Source organism: Falco rusticolus, chromosome Z (genome assembly GCF_015220075.1).
Source record: "Falco rusticolus isolate bFalRus1 chromosome Z, bFalRus1.pri, whole genome shotgun sequence".
NCBI lineage: Eukaryota > Metazoa > Chordata > Aves > Falconiformes > Falconidae > Falco > Falco rusticolus.
In genome coordinates this window covers 16,896,690-16,916,402 of record NC_051210.1, presented here as the reverse complement: position 1 = coordinate 16,916,402, position 19,713 = coordinate 16,896,690, and the positions used below count along the sequence as shown (strand labels likewise).

General features: G+C 51.3%; 1 protein-coding gene across 1 annotated transcript in view; it reads left to right on the top strand.

The window, feature by feature from the left end:
• Positions 1 to 7,210: 7,210 nt before the first annotated feature.
• TDRD7 (tudor domain containing 7) overlaps positions 7,211 to 19,713 on the top strand; it is a 39,727-nt gene continuing 27,224 nt past the window's right edge. Inside the window, exons 1-4 of the mRNA XM_037372912.1 lie at positions 7,211 to 7,820; positions 9,226 to 9,439; positions 15,415 to 15,500; positions 16,663 to 16,880. Of these exons, the coding sequence (XP_037228809.1) occupies positions 7,760 to 7,820; positions 9,226 to 9,439; positions 15,415 to 15,500; positions 16,663 to 16,880 (579 nt within the window). The 5' untranslated portion in view covers positions 7,211 to 7,759. The remainder of the gene's footprint in view (positions 7,821 to 9,225; positions 9,440 to 15,414; positions 15,501 to 16,662; positions 16,881 to 19,713) is intronic.

The following is a 19,713-nucleotide window of genomic DNA, read 5'->3' as shown; positions in this document are numbered from 1 at the left end:
TTCCACTAAAATATTTGCAAATAGTCCTAGTCAAACATCAGTTTGGTTTCTTTTTGGGTTTTGAGCTTGCATTAGTCCATGTTCAGAACTTTAAAATTACCTTTGAATTTTTTAAACTTTTTATATCACTGGAACAGAAAGAGCATCTAAATTAAAGCTTCAAGCTAACTTTATTTTTCAAGTATTTCAGGAATTATACTTCTGAACTGAGATTTTATAAGTTGGCTGTGTATTTTCCTGTGTTAAAACGCTGTTATTGAAAATGGTCAACCAAGCCTATGTCGCCCAAAATAAAAACGGGGGAATTGTGGATAACTGGCTAGCTGAAAAGGGTCACATAGACATAGTCCAGCTGGCTGGACAAAAATGCACATCGCTCTCAGCTTATCTGAAGTAAAGCAAAATACACTGTCTTTGGCTGTCCTTGTTACACAATAACAGGAAGATTTTGGTGGGAAAAGAATGTTGCAGGTGGGAACAGATAACTACAGAAGAGAAACTAGGGGCGGGCTTGGTATTTAGGCAACTAACCAATAATGAGCTTAACTTTTGTAATATGTATGAGCTAATTATAAGAAGGCATAAAAGGTGACTGTAAGGTACAATAAACGAAGTCTGCTGCTCACTCATATTGAGTGACTGTGTCTTCCCTCCGTCGCAACAAATATTAACAATAATAATGATAACAAAATGGAAAGGTGAGGAAAAAAGGGTAAAGCAAAAGCCAGGCACCCAAGCAAAGCAGAGCAAGGAATCCATTCACCACTCCCACGGGCAGGCAGGTGTTCGGCCATCCCCAGGGAAGCCGGGCTCCGTCACGTGTAACGGTTACTTGGGAAGACAAACGCCACAATGCCAGGTGTCCCCCCTTCCTTCTTCTTCCCCAGTTTATATACTCAGCATGACATCCCATGGTATGGAATATCCCTTTGGCTAGCTTGGGTCACCTGCCCTGGCTGTGTCCCCTCCCCGTTTCCCGTGCCCCCCCAGCCCTCTCGCTGGCAGGGCCCAAGGAACTGAAAAGTCCTTGACTTGGTATAAACATCACCCAGCACCAACTAAAATCATCCGTGTGCTGTCAGCATTGTTCTCACACCAGAGTCAAAACACAGCACTGTACTAGCTACTAAGAAGAAAATTAACTTTATCCCAGCTGAAACAGGACAAGGAGCCAAAGGAAAGGGCAGAGAAGGAGGTCAGGCCACTGGCAAGTCACAAGAAAGCCAAAGAGGCTTTGAAAGTTGTGAAAGGCCAGCAAGTCCCAGCGCTGCAGAAGGACGACAACAAGAGCACCTGAAGGAACAAAGACAGAAACTACTAATCTGGAAGAAATTGTGCCCAAAGCAAGGCCAGAAGGTGGGAACACACTGATGGGTGTCAGACACTCAGGGCATGCGATCAGGGACATAAGAAATACAGAGGCCCATGTTCAGGAAGGAGTGAAGGAGCATGCATTGCCTTGTTTCCCCAGACAGTGAGAGGTCTGTGTCTTGCACCCCAGAAATTTCTTTCTCACGTGCTCCTTAAAATGTCTGTGGATAGGAATTGGCCTGAACCAGCTGCCTGCAGGGTGCAGCTCAGCTCTACCCTTAGCTGCCCAGTCTGGACTTCCTCTCTCTAGATATATTTAATGCCACTTGGTCTTGAAGTCCAAACAAAATCTTAAGGACAGATGGGAAAAGGACATGTTTCTTAAATGTGAAATAAGTGTTTTCTGTTTCTTCTGGGCATCTTTATACAGTTATGGTAGTGAAGCCCTGGGCATGAAGCAGAAGCTTAACACTTTCACCATCTGTTCCCAATACTTTGCAGTAAGATGACCACAAGACTGGGCAGACCGCTGAGGATGCTGGCAGCATGCAAACCTGAACAGCTGAGAGGCAGTTTAGGAAGCTGCTCCTGGATATTTCTCAGCACTGTTTGTGAGTGAGCCATAGAGATGAGAAGACTTGTCTTCAGCCTGGTCTGAACCAATGGTCTGGCAGCTGGGACAGTGAGGAGTGGGCAGGGGCAGCTTTGTGAGCCATCTTGCTCTACTGATTACTGGGAACACATCTATTCATGCAAGTCTCTAGCTTATGCAAGTTGTCTTGCTGCAGTCTGAGCCTAACACAAGGGGAAAATATAGACAGTTACTTGCTCAGTATGTTCCTTAGCCCTGCGCAGGCAGCTGAAGATCAGTGGAAACCTGCAGGGAGACCTCACCGTGTTGGGTAATGTTGAGCACTAATTACACAGTTGACTCTATATTTGCCCACAATTTTAAAAGGCTTGCACATGCTCAATAAACGCAAACAAAAATCAATAAATATACAAAGGTTAAGGTACAGTTTGGTTTGCAAAGGCTGCGGCTGGCCCTCTTCCAGTCTGAGCAGGTGAATGAATGTTCACCCAAGGTGCAGGCTCCTGCAGGTTTGCATTTCTGGGACCATGAGACAAAACCCCAGACCAAACAAGTTTCACAGCAATGAGCTTATGTACCTTGCTAATCAGGTACAACACCACTACTAGGTCTGATAGGAAGTTCCTGCTGTGGGAAAGGCACTAACACACCTGTGAGAGCAGCTTTGTCTCCCAGCCCCCTAGGCCTGCTGTGGCTGTGGTTCATTGGAGTGCACAGGACTAAAATTCACACCTACAGCAGGGCAGCTATCCAAAACTGCTGTCATTGACAGTGCAGTGCTAGTTGCTTCATTTCCTTAGTGCTGCAGTGTTTGTGAGATTCCTTGATTATTTCAGCATGGGGTGATGGGCAGGCAGACACAGAAGAGCACATTGACCACTTTAACCATCAAAGCTTAATTACCAAGCTGAGACTCATGTGTTGTCCAAGACAAGATGTCCTTAAAATGGTAGGTCCAAAGGTTGTCCTGGGATGGTAAAGAAGGTCAATGCGTGTGGGTGAGTGTTGGTCATCTCTTCAGGGTGGCGTTTAGCCTCATCTTTTTGCTACAGCGACGCTGTTGTGGCTGCTGCTGCCTGTATGCCTGACAGTGGCTGCTTTGGCTTAGCGCTCTTTGTCATGAGTTGCAGTGCCGCAGGGCTGTGAAGACTTGCTGAGGTGAGGGAGAGCCCATGCAAGTGAGGTGCCTTTGTGCAAGGGTGCGAGGCCTCAGCTTAGCAAGTGAGCAAGGGACAGGGAGTCAGCAGAGCGGTGAAGGAGGAGGTGGAGCAGAGCTCAGCAGAGAATATTTGTGTGGTGGGAGAGTTTTCCCTTGTTCCCTGGCATTGCTTTGCTAGCCTGTGTCTCCTGGTGGCTGCCAGCTTGGAAGCAACTTGCCAGCCCCCCAGGCTCTTTGCGCGAGCGCGGCGGGTTCCTGATTTTTGGTCAGAAGGCATTCTCTGATGGCTGGAATAGCTGCGTGACTTGTGGGTGATGTTTTGGGTGCAGGGCTTGAATCCTGTCACTTGTTAGAGCCATGCCGGCTCCCTGAAGTCTGTTAGACTGTGGGAGGAGAAGGCGAACAGATGTTGGCACAATGTGTGGCTGTCGCAGCGGGTCTAGCGAGACAGGCTTTATGGCTGAGCTCCTTGTTTGGCTCAGCTGGATCGGATGGCACCTGGGAAGTGAGAAGCAGGTCTTCCTGGCTGGCGGGAGGAGTGTGATGAGAGATGTCCTGGGTTTTGTGCTGATGTCTGGAAATGTGGCCATTCTTAATCAAGAGTTTCCCTTGCTGCATTTTGAGAGCTGTCCGAATGTGCCCTTTAGCACAGGTTTTCAAACCTGGGGCTCTTTGTTGCTTGCTCCAAGCTTGCGTTGGCTGCAGCTACATCAGTAACATGACCGCAGGTACCTCTGGGAACATTGTGATGCTGCAGTTAATGCTTCCTCGTGGTGGCTGTGGCAGATAGCCACTGTTTGTGACTAGGGCCTTGCAGGGCGTAGCCTGGTACCGTCCCATTCCTTACCCTCTAATACGATGTGTGCCGAGAGCCTTGTGGACTCTTGGATAGCACTAGAGGTGGTGCCTTCTCTGTGTCAGCTGTAAGGAGGGAGTGAAACGTGACATTCAAAGGTGGGAAAGGCAGAATCTACTGAAGAGGTATTGGAGACGGACTTACATTGGTTGAGGAGCGCCAGCTATGCTCTGCGTGCCCGAAGCAACTGAGAGAAGCACCCTGCAAGGGCAGTGGAGGCGCTTGGAGCTCTGCCTTGGGAAGGATGGTGAGACAGCCAGAGCTCAGGGTTTATGGGCAGTGGGCAGGCCAGCGTACGGGCCCCATGGCGTCTGGCTGTCACAAACGCCTTAGTTGGGAAGAAGTGGTAGGTAAAGCAGATGATGCGCCTTGTGACGACTGCAAGAAGCCTCATGTGCAGGCCCTGGGTCCTCAGAGAGGACTTGAGCCGGTGCCGTAGCTGCGGGGGGAGAAGAGAGCCAAGCATGAGCAACCCAGGTTGTTTCTGGGGTGTGCTGGTGACGGCATGCCGAGGCAAGTGATGAGCCCATGAGGGGAGATGCTCTGCTGGACCTGATTTACGAGGGAAGAACTAGTTGGAGAGCTAAAGGCTGGGGACAGCCCTGGCTGCAGCGGCCATGAGATGGTGGTGTTTGGGAGCCTGAAAGGAGGGGAATAAGGCAAAGAGCGGTATCAACAAGTAGGTGTCAGGGGAAGAGACTCTGGCCTGCTCAGGAGCCTGCTTGGAAGACTCCTGTGGGATAGAGTCGTGGAGAGAAGCGTGGTCCGCGAGAGGTAGTGGATTTTCAAGGACTGCCTCCTCCAGTGTCAAGAATGGTCCATCCCAACAATCAGGGAAGAAAAGCAAAGGTGCTAGGAGCGCTGCACGGATGAACAGGAGCTCCTGACAAAACGCAGCCGTGACAAGGAAGCAGGCATGAGGCAGGAGCAGGGAGAAGTGACCTGGGAGGAATACAGAGATGCTGCTCAAAGCAGCATGCGTGGGCTTAAGAAAGACCGCCTTTATTACTGGCGAGTTCAACCACCTGAAAACCAAGACAGAGTGCCATCGGCTTCAGAACAGCTCCCAAAGCCCTGCCGGTTCTGAGAGCACCCTTCCAAAGCAAGTCCTTCAAGCACCTGGCTAACTGTATGGGCCAGAGTAGAAATACAGGAAGAGCAGAAAACTAGAAGCCAGAAGGTACAGCAGATGGAGAACTCCGACGCTTTGCTGTGTTTCATTTCACTAAAGCCTTACCAAGTCCGTGCTCAGTCCATGGAGCACAGGTTGCGGCACAGACGTCTCTGAAAGGGTGAAGAGTTCAGGATCTCATGTTCACCTTTCACAAAGATGAGTGAAGCCTCGGTCAGGTACAGGCCACTGTCTGGCCAAGTTTCTCTCTCCTTTCAGTGACTATTTAAAAGCAGCATTGCTGGAGACACGCATGGATGAAGAGGGAGCTCCTGACATTACCATCAGAAGCAGGCGCACAAGAGGCAGAAGCAGAGGTGGGTGAGGTGGAAGGAGTACAGAGGCACCATCCCACCGTGCAGGGGTGGGCTGAGGAAAGCTAAAGCCCACAGGGAGCTGCTTGTGGCAAGGGACGTGAAGGACAACAAAAGGGTTTCTCCAGGTGCGCCATCAGCAAAAGGGTGACTAGGGAACATGGGGGTCTGCTGAGGACTAGCAACGGGGACCTGGTCTTAAAGGACGTGGAGGAGGCTGAGGCTCTGGTTGCCACCTTTGCCTTGATCTTTGCTGTTAGGAGCAGCCAGCAGCAATGCCAAGGCTCCTGAAGACCAGTGGGGAAGTGCGGGCAAGGAAGACTTGCCCTCAGCGGTGGAGGATTAGGCTAGGGAACATTTAAACCAGCAAGCCCACGGGTCTGCTGCAATGCACCCGGGGGTGCTGAGGGAGCTGCCTGATGTTGTTGCAAGACCACTTTCCATTACCTTTGCAAGGTCATGGTGGTTTGTGCGAGGTTCCCGAGGAGTGGAAGAAAGCAGGCCTTACCTTCGGGAAGGGTGGGAAGGAGGCTCTGAAGAGCCGCAGGCTGGTCAGCCTGAGCTCTGTCTCTGGGGAATGTGATTGAGCAACTAATCCTGAAAAGCTGTTCCGGCCATGTGAAGGACAAGGTGGCAGGCAGTCAGTATGGATTTGTGAAGCGGAAGTCCTGTGAGGCCAAAGCAACACCCTTCCAAATGAAGTAAGCGGTTGGGTGGGTGAGGGGGAGCATTGGATGTGGTTTATCTGCACTTGAGTAAGGCTTTGACAGTCTCCCATAAGCAGTGGTACAAACCCCATCAGGAGACTAGTCACTAGCGACGTGCCCCAGGGCTCGATGCTGGGGCAGTGCTGTCTAACGTGTTCATGAATGACTGGGGCGATGGGGCAGAGTCATCCTCAGCGAGTCTGTAGGTGATAGGAAGGAGTGGCAGTGCAGGTGGATGCGCTGCTATTTGGTGGGACCTCAAGAAGCTGGAGAAATGGAACAAGAGGAACCCTGTGAAGCCCGGTGCAGGGAAGGGTAAGTCCGGCACCTGGGGAAGAACGAGCCCAGGTACCTGTACAGTCTGGGGGCTGACCCTCTGGAAAGCAGCTTGGTAGAGTAATGTAGTGGTGTCGCTGCTGGTACGCGTTTTGCATAGGCGTTGACTGCACAGCATGTATGCTGTGTGACTTCTAAGCGGGAGCTCCTGATCTAGGAGAGCTGTCGCTCAGAAGGAGGGCAGCGCGGTGCAGGTGCTGGGTGTGTGGTGGCCGAAGAAGAGAAGGGGAAGGATGAGCTGGAGCGCGCTGCTGGAGGCTGAGTGTCGCTTTCTCCTGGTGTTGTCTTCCCTTACCCCCGTTTCGCTGGGCTGTTTGAGTCAGCCTGAGATTGAGAAGTCTGAAGCAAGCCGTGGCTGATTAGCAGTTGTTGCTTTTTTTGTCTTGGCCCTCGGTTTTTCTGCTTTGGTTGCCCTGCCTCGCTTGTGAGAAAAAATCCTTTCTGGAGCTGCTGTTTGCTAAACTTCAGAGGCGCTGGCCAAGTCCCTCAGTGTCTCCCGCTGTGCTCGTGTGCTAAAACTGTCAGCCCCTACATGTACTGGGGACCACGGTTATGGTGGTAGCAGTGGTTGTGTGTGAGGTCTCCTTTTTGAGCAGGTGCCACCACCACAGAGCATGGCTGAGAGCCACAGAGAGGTCCCCTGAGACCACCGACTCCTGTTTTTCACTCATGGCTTTTTGGGTGGCTGCCTTCGTCCTCGTGGAGCCCTGGGTGCTTGTTCAGCTGCTTTTGCAGGCTGTCAGCAGAATGTCCCAGGAGTTTGGGCTTGCATCTCCTCCGGGCGGCCAAGTGTATGTGGCCTGGGGGCTTGCCTAAGCAGGGTTCCTGCATCCGTTCGAGGACTGTTGAGCCGTGGCTCGGGGAGGTGAGGGCACGAGGCTGTTAAGGAGGCCGGGTAGGTGGCTGTGGGCTTGCCCCAGCCAGGCTATTGTTGTGGGCCAGCCCAGTGCCTGCAGGGCAATCTGTGCAGCCAGGATTGGGCTCAACCTAACGTGGGAAGGTGATGGAGGGGCTCTGGCAATCTGCTTTGGTGATTTCTGAGGTGCGCTGCGAAAGGAGAGGGAGGTCCCCGAGATCTGCGTGTGCTGCTGAAGCCTTTGCTGAAGTGCCTGCAGGCCTGTGTGACCCAGCAGTTACAGGCATGGAAGTGGCTGCAAATCCTTCTGCGTGTTGTGGATGAGCTTGGACCTCACTGACTGTTTTCTCTCCTGTCCCCTTCCTGCTCCGCCAAGGTCATTTGCCACGCTGTTGCTTGCAGCGAGACTGTGCCAATTGCTCAACTGGTGGCTCGGCAGAGGAGTTCCAAGAAGAAAATGGGACGGCAAGTGAACTGCCAGATGAGGCTGAAGAACACGTCTCCAGTCACGTTAGCAGGTAAGACCCAGGCAGCTGTGGCAGGCCTACCTTTGTGAAAGAACTGTGCAGCGGCTGGGGCAAAAGTCTTGGCCGTGAGGGTGTGTCACTAATGGCCACGAGCTGTGTGCTTATAGCGAAGAGCCCTGGGAGCAGGGGGTGTTGCTGACAAGGGTGCTTGCGCTTGCAAGCCGTGGTCAGTGAGGAAGCCCTTCTGGAGCACGTGCGTGAGATGTGAATGGTCTTGGCTGAAAAGTTCTTGGGGGACGCCTGGCGTCACTGCCACCTGCCCATGCTCTCTGAGAAATGTCATGGAGGTGCGAGCGAGAAGCGTGGCAAGGAGCCTGCTAGCTCTTTGGGGCTGAGCTCAGCCCGTTATGGAGGACAGGGATGAGCCATGCCCTCACAGCGAGAAGCAGCCCCTGCAGCCCCATCTGGGGCGGTTTCAGCAGCGCCTGTTGCTGCTGCAAGTGCCCTGGAGCCACGCCATTGCTGATGCCCAGGGGCTCTTCTTTGTACTCTGCCTTTTTGCTTAAGTGTAAGCTGTGGCAGCCGCTTTCCCAGAGCCGGTGGGTCAGGTTTCCCTCACTGCTGCGCTGTTGTTGTGTTGGTGTCGGTGGGGTGTCCGAGGATCAGGGCCAGGCAAGGCCATCCACTTGTGAGTCGGCAGCTTGGAGCAACGGCAGGTCTTGCAGTTTGCTTGTAACGAAGGGTTTGCTGCTTCTTGCTTTCCTGCAACTACACCAGCAGTCCACCCTCTGTCGAGAAGCTGAACTGGTGACTCGCGTCCCAGTTAAATGACCACGACTGTAAGCGCCCGTTGGTTTGCTGTCTTGCACGGTGATAGCCCTCGGAAGTGTTTGAGCCTGCCAGAATTGGTGTGGTAGAGCCAGCAGAGAAACAGCAAAGTGACCAAGAGCTTGCTTATGCCCACGTGGCCTGAAGGCCGGTGCGGCGTGTTCCTGTGCAGGTGTTACTTGGCAACCTCTGCTGCATGGCGGGAGTCCTGGAGGAGAAGGCTTGGAAGACAGCTTTTGGCAGCAGTGCAGGAGGTGGCTGAGGAGGTTGAGTTAGGCTGCGTGTGCTACGCCGCTGGGAGCTGCTGCGGGGTGGTGAAGGGCAGCCTGGCCGTGGGTTCCACCTGAGACATGAGCTGTTGTGGCACCTGACACTCGCATGGCTCTTTGGAGAGCGTAAGGAAAGAGGCGTCTCCTGTCTGCCTGCTGCAGCGTGGCAGCGGGGATTGTGGCTTGTGAGTCCTTGGGTGTGAGCCATGGTGCTGTAGCCGAGAGACCCAGGACTGTGGCTGAAAGCGTCCTTCTGAAGTGTCTTTTGGTAAAAGTGTGGGCTCCCTGGAGGGCGCTTCAAGCCTGTTTGTGTTGGGAGAGGGGAGTGCTACTCACAGCTATGTCTGCAAACTCTTTAGGAAAGCCCAAAGGAACTTTGCGACAGCCCAGGTGTTTGAGCATGCCAGAAGAAGGCGGCAAGAGGGCTGTTCCTCGCCCACCACGAGGTAGAGGAGTGGCATGTGGCATGGTGAAACCCAGCGCGGAGAGTGTGCGGTCTGCCTTGCCACCGGCTGCTGGGAGCGGAGCACCTAAAGAAATTCCCATGCAGAGGCATGTCACTGTAGTGAACAGGTGAGTGTGTGGACATGTGTTTACACGTGTGCGAGCGAGGTAAAACAAGTGTGGTGGACCCTTGGATGCTAGCATGGCAGCAGTGCGCTTTGGGACGTGGGAATCCCGGCTCCCGCCCTTGCAGAAGATGAAGTCTGAGCGTGGGTTGGTACCCAGGAGGGAGACAGGTGGTCCTTTGCCTTTTGGGACGCTGCCACGGCCACACTCTGCTCTTGACCTGCTCCCATGTCCTCTGGGGAGAAACGTGGCCAAAGGTGTCACACCAAGGCGGAGGTGTGGATGTCACTGTTTCCCTGGCTGGGGAGGGAGCCGTTGTGGCCATTGTGCTGGAAAGCAGGAGGAGGCAAGAGGTGACGCTGCGTGTTCAGGCTCGTGGTTGTCTGCCGGTGGCTGCTCTTGCCTGGCTTCTGCGTTGCACTGTTAGCCCTTGTGGCCCTTGTCCGTGTGCTGGGAGCCAGCAGCTGCCTGACCGTGTTTGGGTGAATGGAGATGAGGGCCGGAGCTGCAGTTTTGCTGGGTTAGCGGTACATGCTGGTTTTCAGCCCGCTTTGAGCCTGTCTAATCCAGGCGGCTTACCCGAGTGCTGCCCCATCATTTGTCCTTCTGTGTTGTTTTCGGCTGCCCTGGGCCATCAGCTGATGGTGGTGGGAAAGTGTTTGCTGTTCCCTCATTGTGGCTGCGCTAAGTCCGCTGGAGCTGCTGTGATTGTGGTGGTAATCCTGTGCAGGTCACCGGGCTGGGTTGGAAGTCAGCCTTGCGCTGAATGGAAATGGCAGTGGTGTGCCGCTTGTGCAGCGGCGTGGCTGTGAAGCGGCACCGAGCAGAGTGACACTTTTAATCCTGCCGTGGTGCCCGCTCTTTCTGGAAGACCCGCAGAGAGCAGGCGTGTCCTGGCCCAGGCGCCGGCGTGAGTCCTGCTTGCGTCAGGGGTACAGGTGCCAGGATGGGGGAGATGAGGATGCACTCAGAGCGCTCGTGAGGGCAGCAGCCACTTCAGCTTTGCGGGAGTGCCTGGGAGCATAGCGTGACACTGCCGGCTGCTGGCCCTGCCTCATAAGCTTCGTGCCGCTCAGCAAAGCGCCCTTTGCTACGGCAGTGCTCTGGTGGTCACGCCTTTTGGGACGTTGCCCAGCGTGCTGGTGCTGGTGGAGTGGGCAGGTGCCCCTGGGATGGAGGAGGCGGCGGAGGGAGCCTTGGGGCTGCTGGGTGGATGTGCTGGGGCTTTGCACTGGGGCAGGGCTCCTCACGAGGACAGGAGGTGCTCCTTGTGTCCCTGGGCAGCTGGGCTGTGGCTGAGCAGCAGCTGTTTGGATGTGCCCTGGCAGAAATTTGGAGGAGTCGAGAGGCAGGTGGTGATGGTGGCAGGAGCCGGTGGCTGTGAAGCTGAGGTGGGTGAGAGGAGAGCAGTGGCAGGAGCAGCGAGAACGCCGGAGCTGCTGGCAGCAGCCGTGTGAGGAGCGGAGGGTTTGGAGGTAGAGGCCAGGGAAGGGAGACGTGCTGCGTGTGTGAGGTGAGGAGGGCGAGGCCGGGGTCCAGCAGGAGTGGGGAGACTCGAGGTGGGGCTCTGTCCGCACCACGCTCCTAACGCCGTGAGCGTGGGCTGAGCTCAGCCCTGCTCTTGTGCTCCTGAGCAAGCTGGGTGGAGCTGCGGTGGAAAGGCGTCGCCAGCTCTGCTGCCTGTGTTGTGGAGGAGGCTGCTGCAGCAGAGGAGCCCAAGCCATCTTGCTGTGACAGAGGCGTGGGAGCAGGTGTGCGCAGGCCTTCCCTTTTCTGTGTGTGCAGATGAGTCGGGTCTTTTGAAGTGGCACTTCCCCAAAAGGCAGACATCCTTTGTCCCTCGACAGGCAGAGCAAGGAGAGCACTCCTAGTTCTTTCTGGGTTAGCTGCTGGAAGCCCAGAAGGGGTTTTGTAGTACTTGGAGCTTCTGAATGCTCAAAAGGCAGAGATCCTTTGTCCTGGAGAGGAGATGTCTAGTGTTGCAAAGGGTCCAAATGAAAGAGGACCATATTCTGTTTTAATGCAAGGGTGTGTAGTGGCCCATGTAACTGGATTAATTTGTTTCAACTCAGCCAGTTTGAAGCAGGATCGGCAAGGTCCATGTCTCATAGACTTGGTTTTGGCGGTGTTTTGTGCCCCTGTAGCTTCTGTAGTTGCTTGTGCTTTGGGAATTGCAGGAGGGGAAGCTGCTTTGAGCCAGGAGGTCCTGACCTCAAAAGTGTGTGCGGATGAGCGGAGCTGTGAGGAGCATTCCCAGAAATCCTGGACTCACGCCAGCCTCCACAGGTAGCCAGCACAGACTTAAAGGCACTGTTCCCACAGTGGTGCAAGCACTTGCCTGTGAGAGTGGCTGTGCATTCACAGCATAGTCTGACTGAGAGAAATCCTGAAGGTGCCAGGGCTTGTCCCTGCCCCATTTACCAGTCTGGGGTAAGGGTTGTCCATGTGCAGTTTCTCTGGGTTTGCTTTCTGACACCTGCTCTGCTCTCCTGCCTGTCCGCTTTTGTGCTCTCAGAGTTGCACCAACAGAATCATTAGAATGGTTTGGATTGGAAGGGACCTTAAAGGTGATCTAGTTCCAATGACCATGCTATGGGCAGGGACACCTTCCACTAGACCAGGTTGCTCAGAGCTCTATCCACCCTAGCACTGAACACCTCCAGACAGGGGGCATCCATAACTTCTCTGGGCAACCTGGGCACTTAAGGGTCTTGGATTTCTTCTTCTGTGCTGAGCATCTATCCCGCTTTGGCAGATCTGTGCTGCTTGCCTTGGCAGGATGTCCTCCTAGTGACAGGCTTTGTCCTGCTCCACCCAGCGCTGTGTAGTGAGGATCCTAATGGCAGTTCCCTTGTGGCTGCTGAAGTCCATGACCCACCTCTCTAGCGCTCTGCGCGGTTTTGCTGGGAGATTTGCATGGCCACTGCATAGTCTTGAGTGGAAGGGGAAGAGGCTGTTTCTCCTCCCCATTCTGTCCCACTCAGGTGACAAAGGGGAGATGCTGAGGGTAGCTGCTATTGTGCCAGGTTGTTTCCTGGTGCCCTCCCAGGCCTTCTTGCAGAAACTGTTGCGGAGTCTGAGACATACAAAGAATGCTGTCTTTATAACAGCAATCACTTGGTTAGTTCATGTCATGGGCATGCTTCTGTGGACCTGCAGACCCACAGAAGGTGGGAGAGACCTTGCTTGTAAGGCTAACTGCAGAGACTCTTGAAGCTGGAAGGCAACGGCACAGATGATAACAGGTTAAGATGTATGGTGGTCCCTTTGTTTGGACCAGCAGGCAGTGTTTTGTTGCTGGCTGCCACCTGGCCCCACTGCTGAAATAGCACTGTCCAAGGAGCAGAGTTGGATGGCATGGGCCATACCGAGGTAAAGGTGACAGGCAGGGAAGGGCATGCCTTCCCTTCGTTCTGAGACAGCGCTCTGTGGGAATGAAACATGACTGGCTGCTTGGCTACAGCTACATTTAGGGGCTTGGCAGGTCTGCATGGCTGGTCAGGCATTTGTGAAGGGCTGGGCTGCTGATCTGTGCTCTTGTTGGTGGTGTGGCTAGCAGGCCTCTTGCTGGGAGCAATTTCTAGCAGTTGAGGAACATGAGGCCTTGCAGGTAGACAACTTTTCTGTACCAGGCGTGCTGGTGAGAAGTGGCCCTGCCACTGTCTGTCTCTGTTACCTCCCGTCTTTGGAGAGAGGAGACCACCATGGTCTGTGTGAGGAAGCAGCACATCGCAGGATCCTTGTCTGATTGTAGGGCTTGAAACTGGTGATATATATGATGATAAATGGGCCCAAAGCTGATGTGTTAGCACCACTTTGTTCCATGGGAAGCTGTTGAACCACAGCAGGAAGCACAGGAAGATAGAACATGAAGTGGCATGAGAGGATCCCAAATCCTATTACTTTTCATATGGAGCATAAGGGAATCGTCAGTACTATGTTACAGGTTCCTTTCTGAGCTGTTCCAGATGGCATGGCTTGGGAGGGGAACATCTGCCCTCTTCCTCGCTGAAATTTTGCTGCAGTTCCTGCTGGCTTACCCTGCACTCATGTTATCCATGTCACCTGATGTGTGGCTTGAGGTGGTAGAAATGGTACGTGGCACTGAGGACCAGACATGGCTATGGATTCCTATTGGGAGGCAGCAGTAGCAAAACAGTGTCCATTACCCATGTGGCTAGCTCATGGGATTGTTTTGGTTGCTGCCTAGCAATGGTGGTAGTCTCTTAAGAGTCTGCTTCTCTTAAGGAAGGGACTTTTTTTTCTTGGGTGTCTGTCCAGCTTGGAGTTGTCCGTATATATAGAGAAGTGAGATCGTGGGTTTCTTGTAAGGCCTGTATGGCCAGTCACAGCACACCTTCTAAGAAGAAACTGTGTTGCTGCTTTTTGTGGGGATCTGAGCTGTGCCCAGAAGGTAAAGGGTTTTACTGTGCTGCAGGTGGAGTGTTAGAAGAGTCTTTTCAGATACCCAATCAGTGCAAGGTGTGAATGTGTATTTGGGTATCATGTGGGTGAGTTTGCCGTTGTACTTTTTGAGTCTCATCCCACTTGTGTTTCACAAATGGGCTTGCAGTTGATCTGCTGCTCAGCACTTCTGGATATGCGTCTCCTGTTTTGGAAAATGCTGTGCTGGACAGTGGCTGTTCACACTGCTAATGCTGTGGGACATGACCCAGAACAGAAGTATTACTTCTGGTACAAGTGAACCCCATGGCTGATGGAGGAGCAGTAGTTTCCTCTTACAGGGACAGCAAAAAAGTGAAGGAGACAAGTAAGTTCATGTTAAATCTTATAAGATGCTGCTTAGAAGAGGTGTGAATGTGAGAGGCCTCTTTCTGATGTGGATGTACTCTGATTAAAAGTTAGTGTGAAGGCACATAGGGCTACCTTAATAATGTGCTGGTCTTAGCTTCCTGTTGCTACTGGGCTCAGCTTCATACTTGACCCCTCTTCTACCTTCTGAGAGGCCAGGTGGAGCTCGGAAAATCCTCCTTGGTGCTTCTATGTCTGGTGAAGTTTGTGGTTTCCTCCAGAGCTGTCCCTGAACTCCAGAGGTGGCCAGCCTCCTTACTGCCCTGGTGGCAGGGACTGTCTGCAGGGCTGGCTTAGTGTGTGTGTGGTGGCTGCTGTGGTCTGGAGATGTCTGGTGTTCACAGCAACCTGCCATGCTTCTATGGAGAGCTGTCTTGGTGCATTTGCCACCCTGACTTCTCCACTGCAGTTCTGCCTTGGGTATGTGTCTTTGGGAGGTGCTCAGTCCTAGACTTTGAACTCTTTTCTCCAAGTCTTGTTCCCTTTTACTTGCAGTGTATGTAATTATTCCACAGCTGATTGTTTCCATAACAGTCTTGGTGAGCTACACACTGCTGTGACCTCTTCATTCTCAGGAGCTCATTGTGCTGCATGTGCTCCCTGTATAAGCTGCTGCTTTCTGAGGAGCCTCAGAAGAACACCTGCAAGCATGACATTTGTGTCCTTTCTGTGGGAGAGCAGAGAGGAATCTGTTAAACAGTGTAGCAACAGCATCCACAAAGAGACCTTGAGTTCCTGTGTAGTTTTAGGTGTTCCCCTGACTTCTGAAGCCAAATACTTTCAGAAGACTGATGTGGCTACCAAGGTGAGCATAATCAACAGCAAGACTTCAGATATCATCTAGCTAAAAGATCAAATAGCAAGGCTGAAGGTATCAAATGTAAGACCATCAACTGTGTTACTAGGCCTAGATGCTTTCCTTTTGTTAATGTCTACTGTCTGTTTTGTTTCTACAATAATCAGGATAATAAGGAAAATCTAGAAACCACCTCTTGATTTGTCTTGTTACTGCCGGTCAGGTTGTCTTCCAGGCCAGGACATTGTGACTGACCTTCTGGAGGGGGCCTGCTAGAAGTATGTGAAATACATTTTATGTGTAGGTAAGTAAATGGAATGCTGTTCAGAGTCAGGAGAATGATTTAAAGCAATGTGCTTTGCAATTTTAGGTCTGAGAAGAGACTAACTGTCCCACCACGGTTTCAAAAGGAGTTGCAAGTTCACCTGTCTAGAAGCTCTTCCATAGATTCAAATGGTATGTTTGCCCATTAAGAAAACTGATGTCTACTACTCACATTAGTTTGGGTGTCATCTTAAGAAAAATCCATCTTAGTACTTGTTTTGAATGAAGATAGGTTTGGGTGAGAAACCAAGTGGGTGAACCTTCTCACTCTGCTGTCATGGTGCTGGGGAAGTGTGTGTGTTTACTTGTCTGCCTCTGTCTTCTAGGAAAATCCTTGTGTAGTAAGTGTCAAACCCAATTGCAAAGCTAGTGTGAGTAGCTTGGAAACAGGAGCAGTGTGGTTAACTTCACTGCCAGGGTAGGAATCTGATATAGCAGACTGAAATCCTGGCTTCTAGGAGTAAGCAGCACACTAACCTAGCTGTTTGGAAAATACCCTTCTGCATGCCTGGCTACTAGCAGTTGTGCAGTTGATGGGCTTGTCAAGTGGTGGTTGCTTTCTCTGTGATGTGTCAGGCTGATTTGTGAAGTTTCAGGTCTGGTAGCAAATACACCCCTCTAAAGGGAAGGAAGAAATAGAAATGAGAGAGCAGGCAGGCTAGTGATGTGAACCTCCAGCGGGGATAATGACTGCCTTGCTCCTACACTTGATGTATGAAACTATCCAAAGCAGCTGGACAGTTGCTGTCTCTTTCCCCACTCTGCTGGAGGGCTTCCACTGTGCAGTAGTTCAGAAAGGTAGGGGGCTGGGTTCAGACTTTTCCTCAGGATGTATCTTAGAATGAAAGGCAAATCATTGGACTGTTTTGTACATCTGTCTGCATTTAGAACATCCTTGGGTACTTGGCTGTATCTTCGTTGTGCTCTCTGTACTCATACAGAAGTCATGTTGTGTCCGTCTTGAAACACTGTCTGAGTGCAGCCTCTCAGCAACAGTGTGGCTGAGGGTTCAGTAACCTTTTCCAGAATCCCTTCAGAAGAAACATTTAGTGATGTCTTATGAAAAGAACTACAGTGACTGAAAATTCAGCTTCAGGTCAATTACTAAGTGTCTGAGGCTTCCATGGCTCTTTCCAATAGAAAGTGACTGAAACAACCATGCTGGGCTGGAGAGCCACATTTTAGAGTTGATGTTACGCTGGCAGCTCTCATGTTTAATTTTTTAGTAGGTAGATAATTATCTGCCTTCTGCTGATAAGGCTGTTTACTTCAAGGCTTTATTTTTGTTTAACAGATAACTTGAATACATCCATTGGGGATACACATACTGTTGCCTCTGGCCCTTCTGCAGCTCATGTCAGTGAAGTTCAAAGTCGCATTAAGGAGATTCTGAGCAAATGCAGCAGCGGTGTCTGGGTGTCAAAGGTGCCACACATCTACCGGGAAATGTACTGGGAGGAGCTTAACACAGCAGTGCTCCATCAGCTTGAGAACTGGCCTCATGTGTGCACAGTAAGTATTGAATGTACTTTTTGTGGAAGATGCCAGTACCCTACAGATTTCTGAGTGTTCATTTGCCAAATGTTATTTTATGTCATGCTGCGTTTCCTTTCACAGTCTGTAGCACTGAAGAAAAAACAAAACAAAACAAACCACCACTACTAGCCCCACCCCCCCTGCCCCTAAATTGTAACAATGCCTTTGAAACAACACTCAAAAAGCCACTGTTGGCCGGACTAGCATTGTTTTGGAGAAGAAAGGTCAGCCTCTGTGGCCTCCTGGGCCAAATACTCTGGGTTGCTGACTTGCCACTTTTAATTGATTCCAACCCAAACAGCAGCTGATGACATTTGCTCTCCATGCCGTGGTGTTGGGTTTTTTCTCCCCATTGCATTTTATGCTTTTCCTTGTTGGTGGATTTATCTCCTCTTCAATCTGTAAGCTACCAGCCAATCCTGTGTGAGGAGTCTTGGGTCTGCCTTCAGTTATTATCTTTCTGTAGACTTTTCCACACATCTTTCTCACATCTTAAGTCAAGGTTATGGAATTTTGCTGTGTAAGTTAGGCTTATGATACAGTAATAGATGAAAGTGAAGTGTAATAATGTTGGGGAGTGGGATTACAGCTCATCCTTTTCCTGCCCAGCCCTCCCCCCATGTCTGTTACCTCTTGATCAAGCAGGAGCATCTTTGTCCTTCGTATTAGGAGCTAGTACTAGGCTGAGCCTCCACTTACAGATCTGCCATGTGAGTTGTCATCACCTGTGGGTTAAGGATCTTCAGTCACTGTGCTTTTATCTCTTCTTCTGCACTCATGGGTCATTTAGAGTATACTGCAACTTTGCATGAAGCCTTTGTTTAGCTTTACTTTAACAGGCCAGTCTTATCAATGAGCACTTCTGACTTCATCAGCATCTGTCAAACTGTGGCACCAGAAGGGTGCTGAAGTAATTAATCATACCTGTCTGCTTTAAGTGACTTTTCATGTATGTATTGCTAAGTATTTTCTCATGTAATAAATTTAAATGGCAAAACCAAAAGTGTTTCACTGAGATTAAATAATGGCTCTTCAGGAATAACGCCATTTGCACATGTATGTGGTATTCTAACACATAGATAAAACGCATTTGTGACATCTTACTGCACACATCAGTAATGTATGCAGACAGCAGTGATTTGTTTTCACAGAATCATAGAATAGTTTGGATTAGAAGGAACTTTAAAAATCATCTAGTCTAACCTCCCTGCCATGGGCAGGGACACCTTCCACTAGACCAGGTTGCTCAAAGCCCCATCCAGCCTGACCTTGGATGCTTCCAGGGGTGGGGCATCCACAGCTGCTCTGGGCAACCTGTTCTAGTGTCTCACCACCCTCACAGGAAAGAATATCTTCCTTAGATCTAATCTAAATCTACTGTCTTTCAGTTTAAAGCCATTCCGCCTTGTCCTATCACTACATGCCCTTGTAAAAAGTCCCTGTCCAGCTTTCCTGTAAGCCCCCTGTAGGTACTGGAAGGCCGCTATAAGTTCTTCCCAAAGCCCTCTTTTGTCCAGGCTGAACAACTCCAACCCTCTCAGCTTATCTTCATAGGAGAGGTGCTCCAGCCCTCTCTCCATCTTCATGGCCCTCCTGTGGACTTGTTCCAACAGGTCCATGTCCTTCTTATGCTGGGGTCCCCAGAGCGGAATACAGTACTCCAGGTGGGGTCTCACCAGAGCTGGGTAAAGGAGAAGAATCACCTCCCTCAACTGGTCATGCTTCTTTTGATGCAGCCCAGGATATAGTTCATTTTCTGGGCTGCAAATGTACATTGCTGGGTTGTGTTGAGCATTTTGTTCACCAGCCCCCCCCAGTCCTTCTTCATAGGGCTGCTCTCAATCCATTCTCTGCCCAGCCTGTATTTGTGCTTGGGATTGCCCCAACCCATGTGTAGGACCTTGCACTTGGTCTTGTTGAACTTCATGATGTTTGCATGGGCCCACCTCTCAAGGTCCCTCTGCATAGCATCTCTTCCCTCCAGTGTGTCAACAGCACCACTCAGCTTGGTGTCGTTGGCAAACTTGCTGAGGGTGCACTCGACCCCAGTGTCCATGTTGCCAACAAAGATGTTAAACCGCACCACTCTCCTGAGGAGTGCCACTTTCACTGGTCTCCACTCAGACATTGAGCTATTGACTGCAACTCTTTGAGTGTGACCATCCAGCCAATTCCATGCAGAGTGATCCATCTGTCACATCCATTTCTCTCCAGTAGAGACAAGGATGTTGTGTGGCACAGTGTCCAAAGCTTTGCACAAGTTCAGGTAGATGATGTCAGTCACTCTTCCCTCATCCACCAGTGCTGTAAACCTGTCTCAGAAGGCCACCAGATTAGTCAGGCACACAACTTGCCCTTAGTGAAGCCATGTTGGCTGTCGCCAGTCATCTCCTTATTTTCCATGTACCTTAGCATAGCTTCCAGGAGGATCTCCTCCACGATCTTGCTGGGTGCAGAGGTGAGACTGACTAGGCCATGGTTCCCTGGGTCTTCCTTTTTTCCCTTTCTAAAAATGGGTGTTATGCTTCCCCTTTTCCGGTCAGCGGGAACTTCACTGAACAGCCACAACTTCTGAAATGCAATGGATAGTGGCTTAGCATCTTCATTTGCCCGTCCCATCAGGATCCACAGATGCAATTCATAAGGTTCCCATGGACTTGTGCACCTTCAGGTCCCTTAGATGTTCTCAAACATTATTTTCAGGTTTGAGAAGTGGGTGGTTCTTCATTCTCCCAGTCCCTGCCTTTGCCTTCTGTGACTTGGGCAGTGTGACTGGAGCATTTGCTGGTCAAGGCTGACACAAAAGAGT